The sequence below is a fragment of the Capricornis sumatraensis genome, chromosome 6, assembly GCF_032405125.1.
Source record: "Capricornis sumatraensis isolate serow.1 chromosome 6, serow.2, whole genome shotgun sequence".
In the NCBI taxonomy this organism is placed as follows: domain Eukaryota; kingdom Metazoa; phylum Chordata; class Mammalia; order Artiodactyla; family Bovidae; genus Capricornis; species Capricornis sumatraensis.
In genome coordinates, this window is record NC_091074.1 from 71,436,191 (window position 1) to 71,449,481 (window position 13,291).

At 46.6% G+C, this 13,291-nt stretch overlaps 1 protein-coding gene across 1 annotated transcript in view; it reads right to left on the reverse strand.

Moving 5' to 3' along the window:
• The window catches only part of GABBR2 (gamma-aminobutyric acid type B receptor subunit 2), a 367,358-nt gene that overhangs the window by 124,358 nt on the left and 229,709 nt on the right, over positions 1–13,291 (reverse strand). The window contains exon 7 of the mRNA XM_068974355.1: positions 8,742–8,978. Within this exon, the coding sequence (XP_068830456.1) occupies positions 8,742–8,978 (237 nt within the window). The remainder of the gene's footprint in view (positions 1–8,741; positions 8,979–13,291) is intronic.

Here is a 13,291-nt window from a genome sequence, read left to right on the forward strand (position 1 = left end):
TCATTCACATGTGCACATGAAGTCAGCTAACTATTGCGAAGAAGAACGAAAGGGATGGGACTGCAATTTTGAATCGGGTGTCAGGGACGCACGTGCGGATGTGTGGACAAAGATGTGACATCAGTTAGAGAGGCAGGTGCAGCTCACTGGGAGGAGCACTCCCGGCACTGGGAATTATACATCCCCTGCTGGTGGCTGTCTTAAACATCACATTCAGTAACATGTGTACAGCGCTCAGGATGCTGCCTGGGAGGCAGGAGGAGCTCATTAATTGAGAGCTATTATTAGCATGATGTTAATAAATGTAATTGTATTGAGGAAAGAAGGAGACAGAGACTATAAATGTACCCTGTGTACAGGGCAGTCACATCGAGGATTATTGTTATAGTTGTTGTTTATTACTAGCAATTAATTACCTCCAGGAAATGCTCCTGACAGTCTGAAGTTACAGAGGGCCCAAGAGCCACTCCCTCCCTCCTCAGGCTCTGGGATTTGAGTCCTAGTGAAATGCTGATGGGGAAGACTCGGGAAGGGGTAAAGGCTGGGTTTCTCTCCTGCCTCAAAGAGGAAATAGTGAGAGCCCTTCATGCCCATCCCCACACATACATGTGTCAGGGAGATTTCCACAACCTGGGTGAAACAGTGACACCAGATGTCACAGCGGTAATTTGGGAATCACTATCAGCAGATTCAAGAACTATAGACCCTGTTAATACTTCTGTTGTCAGTTCTGATTATTTATTGGATAGCAAAAGTCTTTAGTTTATAGGAGCCTGGAAGGCAGCAGAGTAGGAGAGTGTGACTGAATTTCTCAATCGTGTGTGGATTCAATCCCAAGAAGTTAACTCAAGGTTACCAGTGTTTACTGAGCTTCCTCCAGGTGTAAGTGAAGTACTGTGGGGACCAGAGGGGTGAAAATGGTGGCTACCACAAATCTGGGAGCTGCTAATTCATTGGAAAATATGAATACAGCTTTCCCACAGGCAGACTGCAAGAGGCAGGGATAGGAGCGGGGTGCAACGGACTATAAGGGAGAGGAGTCTGGAACTGGCTACCTGGTGTGGGGGAGGTGATGGGAGAGGCTTGGTGCTAAACTTCATGCACAGTTAACAAGTAGCTTACAGTAAAAATTCCCTCTTTAAAATGTTTAAATTTCCCACAAAGACACCTAGATGTCTCAGATTGGGTCCCCTGGAAGTAAGTACAGCCTAGAACAGGGAATCATGTGCAAGGGATACATTAAACATGTGTTCTCAGGAGACACCTGTAAGGGAGAGAGGGAGAGGGAAGAGGCCAAGCTCTGTGGGACGTGTTTCCAAGTGAGGCAAGTCTCAGCCTGATCCTCCAGGGAGCCCCTGGAGGTGAAAAGCGCTGGTGTTGCCATCACACTGGCCAGTCATCGCTGCAGGCTGCTGGGATGAGGGGTGTGAGTCCCAGGCACCTCCAGGCTAGGTTTCCATCCATGGGGGACACTGGCAGGCGCGCCTGCATATCTGGGGAAGAGGCAAATCTCACCTAACTCCTAAAAGGGCGGGGATCTGGCTGGGGCACCAATAGCACCTACTGCTGTTAGTTTTTGTGTATGATACTGAGTGATAATTCCTAGGGCTGTGGGACCCTAAGTGGCATGGAGCTCGACTAAAGGCAGGAACAAAGGGAGGACTGTGAGCAGATGTCTTCCACCTTTAAGGTGACTATCAAATCCCTAGAGGGAATGGTGGCAGCAGGTAGAGAACTCAAAAGGGTTCCTACAACCTTAACACAAGTTCACAGATTTGCTGAGAGAATTAAATGAGATAATATATGTGAAACAGACTGGCACTTAGTAGAGAGACAATGATGGTTAGACTTGATTCTGAATATTCCTTGGTTTAGACCTGCATAAACTGGGCTTTTAAAAAATCATCATAATAGCATGGGAATAATAATAATAGTAATGATGATGATACTACTGGGTACTAAACACCATTGTTATTTCTCATATTAACCCTATGAAGTAGGTTATATTTTCCTACATAGATGAGGAAACTGAGGCACAGATAGGTAAGCAATTTTCCTGAGGTCACACAGTTCTAAGAGCTGGACTGAACTGTGGCCTCCTTTTGCCTGACTCTTCAAATCTTCATTTCCTGTTATAGTTCATCACTGCCATGTCCTGGGAGATGGTGCATTTTATGTGAGTTTGAGGGTAGGCTGCTTAGCCAGGGAATAAAGGGAGAGAGATTAGGTTCCCAAACCAGCTCCCATGTTAAGTTTGTGTATACTGCAATTTCAGTGGAACTCCTTGGGTCTGGATGGGGTGGAGACAAGTGGGGTGCAGAGGAAGTTCTGGAAGGGTTTGCTGTTGACCTGGGCAACAGCCAAGAAACACTCATGAAAGGGAGACCTGAGAACGGAAAACCCTGAGTGGCGTCGGGAACTAGCACGAGGTCACTGGGACAAGTCCCGTTTTCTGGGACACGCAGTTGGCACATCACACTCGGACCATGGCAGAGTTTCTGACAAGCTCTCCAGTGACTGCTTCGAGGATAAAATCGAAACAGGTGGAATCAGGAAAGTCCAGGGGATGGAGTCATGACTGGTTGAATGACCAGCCCCCAAAGGGGTCAAATCCTAAGTTGGTAGGGTTTTCTCTGCTTCTGGGTGGAGTTCCTAGTACTCTAGTTCTTGTCTCACTCAAATTCAGCCTAAAAAAAAAAAACTATAGGCAAAATGATGACATCAAATATGAGGCACAAATGGGCGGCTGGTGGGAAGCTTCTGTATTGGAGAATAAAACCAGGACCCCAAAGATCAGAGAGGCAGGAGAGATAGGCAGACTTGAACAACCCAAAGTTTAATTCATTTGTGTGTGTGTGTGTGTGTGTGTGTGTGTGTGTGTGTATATGTAGTGTAAAGTTTCCTGTTTGATAAAAAATATCAACCGTACAACTTCAGGGTCACAGCATGGCCAGGCAACAGTGGGAATGAAATAAATGAGGCTTCAGTCAACAGTGTGTCATTTTCCTGGGACAAGGAGCTGGTTAGCTTCCTCTAACGACCTGGTTCCAAGAACTTAGTGATTGGGATCCCAGCCAAACTGAGCTTACTCTAGGATGTCCTCTTTTCAGGCAAAATATTGACTGGGGATGGGGTCAATATTCGAGTCTTAGTAGAGATAATTTTTTAAAAATCTCCCATAAAAACTTGAAGTTTAAGGGGCACACTGGTGAAGGCTGGATTCCCATTCTTCAGCAACAAACACAAACAGATCAATGAACTCTGCAAACTGCCACCTGCTGTCTTCGTAACCTTCTTGGCGAGATCAATTAGTGATAATAGCCATCAGAGGTGACTGCCTGAACTTAAGGCTGCAGGCCTCTCCCAAGATGTTAAATTGAGATGTCGAGGCCCGCAGCTGTTTGAGAGAGGCTGGGCGAAGGATGAAGATTGGGTCTATTATTATATCTGAAGGAACTCATGGGTCACCCTCTTTGCAGCTGTGATCACTTCTATATGAGGTCCACCCATAGGGAGTGAGGAGGTGATCACAGGAAATAGTTTAGAAAGAATGGGCCCTCTTCTCATGGTCAAAAATATTCCCAAGAGCCCCTTTCAATTTCTCCATGCCCAAGTGCTCTTGTAAGCTTCACAGCCCTGACCCAAGCCTGGGGTAAAGGCGCTCAGTGACTCCCTGGAGAAACTGGTGCACACGATAGGATAGAATAAGATTCTATGAATTTAGCCTTTGTCATAGGCACCACGAAATAAATATGGTGTCATTTCAAAAGATAAGCCAGAAGAAACATTCACTAAAGGAGGGATACTGCTGGTTAGAGCCCTGGTATCTTGGTCTGACACACCCAAAGGATGTGTCCATTTTGAGGGCTGGAACATCATCCATTTTGGGGAAAGAAACTGGAAACTGGGAGGAGTTAAAACGTGATCACCCCCCAAAATTTTAAGCTTTGTTTTTTTTTACCTGGAAACTCAGCACGCGTTCCCAAGTAGCCTTTGAAGGGTTATGGATTTTAGCTTGTTGATGAATTCAGTGTCTCTTTGGTAGAAAAGCCTTCTTGGAGGAGTCTATTAAACCACAGTGTATGGCCTGAGTGCTAGGGAGGAGGGAGCCTGGCATTGCACCCTCACTCCCCAGGGCATGGCGCGGGGAGAGCTCGCAGCGCAGGCACCTTGTGGTTACCCACGCACGGAGTTTTGCTTACTGAACTGTGGGAAAACCCAGCACAGCTTCCTGGTTTTTCCTCTCATAAGCAGAATGGAGTCCCTGCTCCAAGGGTCTGGGCTGACCTTGGACAGTGACTGGCAACTGTTATCTACCATCTCTCTACCACTGGGTAGGGAACCCACAGATCACATCCTTCTTCTTTGTGCTCCCAGCTCCTAGCACCCAGCACAGGATCTGCTAAGGAGCAAATGAATGGAGGAACAAATACACCATCTGACAGAGCCCCAAGCAATTCTCAACGACGCTATTTGAGACTCACCAGGACTACTTGTTTGGAGAAGGCAATGGCAACCCACTCCAGTACTCTTGCCTGGAAAATCCCATGGACGGAGGAGCCTGGTGGGCTGCAGTCCATGGGGTCGCGAAGAGTCGGACACGACTGAGCGACTTCACTTTCATTTTTCACTTTCATATTTTGGAGAAGGAAATGGCAACCCACTCCAGTGTTCTTGCCTGGAGAATCCCAGGGATGGGGGAGCCTGGTGGGCTTCTGTCTATGGGGTCGCACAGAGTCGGACACAACTGAAGCAACTTAGCAGCAGCAGGACTACTTGTTAATAATGGGAATTATCTGGTGCTACTGCAAAGCCACTGAATCAGAAGTTCTGAGGCAGGGCTAGGACATTTGCATTTTTAACAATGTTCCCTGGGAGATTCCCACCTGTATATAGTTTAGGAATCCTTGCCCTAGAGGAACTCTGCTGATTGGGATTCTCAGAATGCTCTGGGCTTTTGAGACCTAACAGCCAGTTCGAGCCTGAGTTTTATCAAGTGTTTGTTAGAAGAAGGGTTTCCAGGTGAGAGAGCATTCTGAGATTTGCAGACCAGAGAGAGGAAACGACAGGGCCAGAAACTGGAACTGCGGGCTCCGGGAATCAGAGGTAGCAGGCGCCCTAGACCATCAGTGTGCAGTTGGGGACACAGGCCCTATTCTCCAGTGTTCTCAGAGGAGCGTGGCTGGGAGGAGAGCTCTTAAGAAAATTAAAGAGACTAGGGCCCCAGACTAAGCCAGAGTCCCGACCTGAGATGCCCGAAGAAATCTCTTTAACACACCAACTGGCAGCCACAGGCCTGGCTCCCAGGCGAGAACGCATACTGAATCAATTGAAATTGAGTCACGGATATAATTAATTTAATGTGTTTAAACGATTTTCCGTATAGTAAACATGCTGAATGAGGGTGACCCAGAATAAAGTGTCTGGCTGAGAATGGAAAAATGGATACCGTGTGTGCTGTATAATGAAAACCCTTCAGCAAACAGAAAATGCTTCAATTTATTTCTACCTTCTGTTCCCTTCCTTTCCAACTTTTTATTTATGTCTGAACTTGGCCTTCTGCGGTCTCCTTGGACCACAGGGACACTTTTTATTTTGTCAGAAATCGGTCTTTTTTCTCTGATCAGAAGACAATTTTAATGAAACCTGTCTCGAGCCCAGTGACAAGCACATATTAATATGTGACGAAGGGGATGGGGGGGGGGAAACCCGAAGACCTGTTTCACTATTGCAATCTTTTTCTCAACTAATGGACGATTTGTATCAAGAGGAGAGAGATAGCACCTGTGTGGTGATGGCAGGCCCATCTGAGCTACTGTCCTGCCTAAATCGAACCTTCTTTCTGTGTGACTTTGAAACTCCCCATCTGTACCTCAGATACTCATCTGCAACCCAAGGGGGTTGAATTTGAGGATCTCTAAGATCGCTTTCACTTCTGACACTCGCTGAATCATGAGTCACAAATGAAACCAGGCACAAATATGCATCAAGGAATGTCCCATCAAAATGAAACTCATCTTCAAGCTGTGTAAAGCCTTTCAGGCAGCCTCATCTAATTGCACATCAAGTATGGATCATGTATTATTTGGCAGCATTTAGGAGTAGTTATAAATGATCTCCACCTAAGCTACATCAGGCATCTAGACAAAATGCTGCATTTTAGGATTAGGAGAGGCTTCCTAGATTCTGTAGCTCTCTATCCAGCCCTTCAACTTGGGATACTACAAATTCATTCTCTTAAATGGGAAACAAAGTGTGACAAGATGGCCTGAAAAAGTGGACCCATACATTGAGACAGCTTTGCCACAATGCTACTAGTGGGACCCCGGGTGAATTCCACCCTTCTCTAAGGCTCGTCTGTGAATTTGTTCTATGGACAGAAAGGACTTCTGAGGCGTTTGGTGCTCTGTGGAGCCTTTCTGAGGGGGAGGTCTCAGGAGAGGTGAGGTGGGATGTGGAGGGGCTGATCTGGAAGGGCTCTGGGCTCTTCTTCCGTTCACCTGAGAATCTCCTCTTTAATTTATATTACACACCAGGGACCACGTACAATCTGATAACTAGAAGTTCTGAGGATAAAAAAAAGAACTTTTTGAAACCACTGGGCTGAGGAAAGCTGTTAAAAGTTTTCAGTCTGCGTCCAGGATGCACTGCAGACATGACATTTACCAATAACTAACAAGAGCCTTCACTTCCGAGCTGCGGGAGCAGATGTCCAGGTCTCAGGTCAAGAGGGGCTCTATTTAGGAATTTGGAACTCTCCTTCTTTTTAGCAAACCTCAGTGCTCCCCAATACCCAAAGCAGTGGTTCTAAATTCTACTGTGCATTAGGGGGTCTGGTAAACCACAGATGGCTGTGCCCCAACCCTGAGATTCTGATCCAGTGGGTCTGGGGTTAGGCTCAAGAATTTGCATTTCTAACCAGCTCCCAGGAGATGCTGGTGCTGCTGGTCAAGGCACACTTGGAAAATTGTTGGCCTGTAAGATAAGGCCAGCCTCCTTAGCTTTCCCTACAAAGCTGTGCCTCAGCTCACCTTCCCAGCCTCACCACCCTCCCTTTCAATATTCCCAACAAAGTACATGCACCTCACCACACTCCATCCAGTTGGACCACCAGCCCCTGTCTGCAGGTCTAAGGCACAACCCAAAAGATTCCACTTCCAAAGTCTTCCATGACTTCTTCATCAAAGGTCACAGAAATTCCCCCAGGCTCACACAGTATCTCCCATGGTGCTGAGCACTTTCAACCTCTTAATGTCATTTGAGTCCAGGTCTCACCCCTGCATCTGGACCACAGACTTCAGGACAAGGAGTCCATCTTACCTTGGAGTCCACACCATAGTCTACACTGCACAAGTCCTGGCCTGTCAGACTGACAACCCAAGCCTGAGCGCATGCGCAAAGGAACATGACCATGTAAGAAATAGCCCAGTCAGCTCATCTTATATACGCCCAAGACAGACGGACTCTCTAAACGCCTTTTTAAATTAGAACAACGGGCAGCACTTTAGCCATTTCAAACTACTCTTTAGGCAAATTTCCCTAGTTTTCTGGGAGCACAGTCCTTGACAAATACATCATCATGAGACATAAATGACTACCACTTATGTTCATGACCGGAAGGTCATGTGATGCAGCTTTTAAGAGCTAGCTGCTGCTGCTGCTAAGTCGCTTCAGTCGTGTCCGACTCTGTGCGACCCCATAGACGGCAGCCCACCAGGCTCCCCCGTCCCTGGGATTCTCCAGGCAAGAACACTGGAGTGGGTTGCCATTTCCTTCTCCAATGCATGAAAGTAAAAAGTGAAAGTGAAGTCGCTCAGTCGTGTCCGACTCTTCGCGACCCCATGGACTGCAGCCCACCAGGCTCCTCCGTCCATGGGATTTTCCAGGCAAGAGTACTGGAGTGGGGTGCCATTGCCTTCTCTGTTTAAGAGCTAGACCAGGTTCAAATCCCAACTCTACCTCTGATTAGCTGTGGTACTTAAATATTCCAAGCTCCAGGCTCCTCAGCTTTATTGGGGGTGGTAAGAGCACTCACTTCCCAGGGATGGCACACAGATGCAGTGAGACAATTATTAACTAAACAACCACTAGCATTCCTCCGTGTCTGCATGTGCCTAGCACTGGGCATACATCATCAAGCTAATCTACATAAATGCTTAGCACATATCTAGCACATCATAAGCATTCAAGAAATAGTGATTCTCATCATCGCTAATTTTCCTGACTTCTGTACAAGACAGCCATTATCATTCCCATTTGCCAGCTATTTCAAGAATCTTAAAACTCAGAACAAGCAGCTTGCTCAACCAACTGCTAGGGCAGTTTTTAATTTGTAACAGATAATGTTTATGACCGCCTTGCCAGGTAGGTATTATTTCCATTTGGGGGCTGAAAAAACTCTGTAGTCTGAAGACCATAACTTGAAAGTGAATGCCCAGGATTTGAACCTGACTCTGGATGACTCACCCCCACCCCACCGCCTGGTGGATTCCACCTGCTCTGTGTCAATTCACTATGGCCTTTCTAATCCACAAGTTATAGACAGGCAGTTTCCCAGCACATCAGAGAGCATTACTGGCCATGCCCGTTTCAGCAGCCTTGCAATCACAGAGCCCACAGGAAGTTATTGCAACAAGTGAGAAAATGAAGCATATATCAGAGGGCCTGTAACACGGTGCCTCTTGCCCTGTATGTCACCAAAGGGCACTAAGGAAAGCAGAGCCCGGGGGCCTGGGACTGACCGTGACCCCGAAGAAGTTGGTCTCGTTCATGGCATTGAGGATGATCTTGCCCAGCGTGTGGTCCGTGTAGTTGAAGTCCTGGATCCGCTGGTGCCGGCTGCTGGCATGCAGCGTCTCCATAGCCCTCTGGAGCGTCTTGGCGATGACCCAGATGCCGTCGTAGGCATACCCGTGGAACTTGCTGGGTCCTACTCCCGACCGCTTGTTGTTGTACTCTCTCTCATACTGCTGTGGCGTCTGGAAAACAAGGAGACCAGGGACACCCAGTTACAGCCAGCCGGGACACAAAGCATATGGTGCTGAGAGCTGACACTCCCCAGTGCTTATCATGAGCCAGGCACAGTGCTAGGCTCTTAATGTGCACTATCGCATCTAACCCCCACAACAACCTTGTACACTGGGGCTATTATTGCCCCCATTTACAGATGAGAAGATTGACTCAGGAAAGCTAACTTTCCTAGGACCAAGTGAGTGGCAGGGCTGGTATCTGAACCCTGGCTGTCTGCCAAGACCAGTGGAAGGAAAAATGCATCCTGAGCAGGCCTCCTCCTGACATTAGCTGGGCCTGGAGCTACAGTTAACAGTGGAGGCCCATACACCATATGTCTAAATACTAAGTTATAGACAACAAACAGAATGTTGAATAAAATATTTTCTATCTTTTGGTCATAATGGGTTAAAGGAAGGTAAATAAACCTTCCTAACAAGCTGGAAGGCCAGGTTTGAATTCAGAAGTCTGAGACCCCTCAGAGCTTCAGTCTGGACACAGAAGCACAGGGGAAGCTAACCTTGCTCCGGGGCCCACCCCCTTCTCTTCCCACTTGACTGCATCCCACAGGCCAGTCAAGCCAGTCCACCTTCTTCTAGCATAAGTAGTCCCATGACCACGCAGAGGCTCAGTCCTCCCTGAAGAGGCTCCTTGGATCCTGGATGTGGCTCCAGGCATTTGGGCAGGGAATTCATGGCATGGCCCAGGATTGGGAGGGGTGTAGGCTCCGGGTGGGCAGGTCCCTGTGGCCTTGTGGATTTTGAACCCTGTGGAACTTGAGTGAGGTCCTCTTAGAGCATGGGGCCCCGGGCAGGTCCTAGTTGTCCAGTTGTAAGGTCCCTTCTGATCTCTACATTGTGCTCTTCCCTTTCATCTTCCAGAACATAGCAGAGTCTGCGAATAACTTCACATTAAAAAATTTTTTTCTCCCATTGAGCTGGATTTCATAAAATAATTTCATTGGTAATATTAACATTCTGATTGAGGCCACATTTAATGAAACTGCCTTTTTACGCTAGTCCCTGAGGCTTATAGATCCAAATGAATGCCGCTCCAGGGGAACCCATTACCCTCAGCTCTTCACGGGCCTTTTCTCAAATCACTTCTGAACTCTTCTGCCAGAAATGTCATCAGAGCCCATGGCTTAGTCTTTGGATAAACCCTCCTTGGGGACAAGTCGAACATAGAAACCAGAACTCATTGTCAGTTTATACCAGAAAAGGCCCCGTAGAGACGGTCACACATGCTGTCTCAATCTGCAGCAGGAGACACAGAGAGGTCTAGAGACTTGGCCAAGGTCACACAGCATGAGTTTGTGTGTGTCTCTGTGTGTATAGCTAGACTGGTCTCATTTTATCTTTGCTGCTTCTCACATGTTTGAATTTTGAAGTCGTAACTGCCTTTTGAAAACCACCCCAAGTTGTTTGGGGCCAGTTCTGGTATCGGAGTAGTGAAGCTGAGCCATTGAAGACCAGGTTACTCCGAGGTTGGATCTCAAGTCTCTCACCCTTGGCTCAAGGTGTTAGCAGAGCCTGGGTACAACCAAGCCCCTCCAAATGTGGAATCTGCAGCCAGACAACCAAATGAGGAATCTGCCTGATCAAATGTGAATGGTATCCCAGCAAGAAATCCACCACCTTAAAAAAAAAAAAAAAAAAAACATTTTGGCTCCTATTGGATAGCTCAGGTTTTATCTATTTATCTATTTCCTTTGGAAATGCATCATGTCCAGCCATCACTGTTCTGTTCATCAGTCAAAATACCTGGCAGAAGTTCTTCAATTCCAAGGGTTCTTCAAGAAGACAGCACCATCTCCAGCCCAGCCCCAGCTCAGCCCAGCTCCTCAAGCCCCTTCTCATAGGTAATTGCACCCCTCCACCTGGAGGCTGGCTCTCCACAGGCGTCCCTTGTCTGCTCACTTCTTATCAGGGAGCATGAGATAGTCTATTATGAGGCTTTCTCTCTTCCCTGAACCTGTTGGGTCTCCTTCACTCACACCAAATTTGTTTGCACTTGGGGCTGTTACACTAGATGACTCCTCTGCCAGGAAGCTTCTGCCCCAGCTCTTCCCTGATATTCTCGGCACACAAACGTCAACATGTGTCGTTTCTCAGGGATTCTTCCCTGACCCACCCTTTCCACAACCTCTTCCTGCCAGGCAATCTCTATCCACTAGTTTTATCTTCTTTATTGCAGCTTTTACTTCCTGCAATGCATCTACCCAAAGAATTAAGCTCCAAGGGGTCAAGGGTGTTATCTTGATCACAGAACCCAAAACAATGCCCACAAAGACCCTTTCTAAGCATCAGTTTCTCCATCTGAAAAGTGAAGAGGTTGGACCAGGTGATCTAGAAGCCTCCTCCTGGTGAGTGATCCAGGCAGGAGCCTGGCACAGTGGTAAAACACAGGATTTGAAAGCAGGCTTACCTGCCCTCCAGTTCCAGCTCAGTGGTTTGGTAACATGACCTGGGGCTGGGGTCCTGTCTCCTACAGGTCTCTGCATCCTCCCGTCTAGGTGGCTGTGACAGTTTCATGAGATGAAGAGCGCACAGCATCAGTCCTGTGTCCAGGATGTGTTGGTGCCCCAAGAACTCCAGTCACTGCTAGTAATAGTACAGGTGGTTGTTCACCTGGCCACCTGGAACAACTGCGCACCCAGGATGTCCTAAAGACCCAAGACTTCACTTGTGCCGATAGGGGATAACAGCCCTCCAGTGTGTGAATGGCCTACTTTTACTTCCTTAGCTAATTTCCAGTTATTGGACACTGAGGCTTTTTTCTAATTTTTCCCAATTACAGGATTGCAAAAAAAGCATCCTTGTATCTAAATTTTCTGAACACACACTGATAATTATTTTTTCAGAAGAAATTCCCAGATATATAATTGCTGAGGCAAAAGGTATAAAAACCTTAAATGCTATTCACACATCTAAAGGGCCAAATTATCCTCTCCAAACATGAAAAGCTAAAATTCCACTCTATATGAAAGTGCCCATTTCCTTGCATCCTGGACCACAATAGGCATTTCTTTCTTTCTTTTTTAAGCTGCTCAGCATGCAGGATCTTGGTTCTCCAACCAGGGATCAAACCTGTGCCCCTGAAGTGGAAGTACAGAGTCTAACCACTGGGCCACCAGGGAAGTCCCTCAATTTTAAAAATCATTGTCAGTTTCTCAAGTTAAGAAAAAAATGTACATCTCTTTTCATTTTAATTTGCATTTCTCTGGTTAACTATTAAGAGTGATCTCTTTGCACATATAGATGGGCAACTTTCACTTCTGAGGTGTGTTTCCTCTTTATATCATTTTGGTATGGTGAGAGTCACAACTTTTAATGCTTTGTTTCAACATATCCTTGTTATTTTTCTATTTGGCTATATTTTTCTTGATTTTAAAATGTAATTTGGGGGAATTCCTTGGCAGTCCAGGGGTTGGGATTCCATGTTTTCACTGCAGAGGGCCTGGATTCAATCCCTGCTCGGGGAACTGAAATCCTACAAGATGCGCGGCGTGGCCACAAAAAAAAGAAAAAGAAAAAATAAAAAAGAAATTTGGGTATATTTCAGGCTATTAATTCAGCTATTGGCTATTTTTAAAGTATCAAAAATTTACCTGAATGTCTATTATCTAATTAATTGCTTAAGCATCAAAGGAATGAGGCCTCTTAACTCTTCTCTCCAAGACTTTGCCTCTCCAAGGCTTTTTCTGATGCAGGCAAAGGCATCCAAGGGCTGGGGTCTCTTTGAGTCCTGTTTGTTCAACCTAATGAGTACATTCAGATGACGTTTCAAGACTTCTTCTCTATCCAGGACATGCCACTGGGGTATCCTTGAAGGTTTCTATGACATTCTTAAAGTTGTTGCGGGTGGGGGGAGTCAGACCTTCAGCGAACACAGTATTACCTTACCAGGAGGTAAATGAGTGTAGTTTTTAAACTTCTTTGATATAGTTTATTGGCAATATTTCCATGTGTGTAGATAATAGAGGGGATCAAGATCTGACTGTTTATTCAATTTGACACTGGGGCCAACACAAGCCCCTATATATTTTTTAGGTGTACCTCTTATAAATCCCTATCTTTTTCTATCTCATAAAACTGTTCATCAACCAGGGAAAAGGAGGTTGGAGAACACTGGCAATGTGCCTGTTTACCTCACTTCTGTGGATAAAGTCCTTGGAGTGGGACTCCCGGGTAGCTTAGCCCTGAAAGGTGACCTCATTCTCACTGTCTTTGCGGGCACCACGCTGAAGTCATTGCTGCCACACTATGTCCGGGCCCATTCA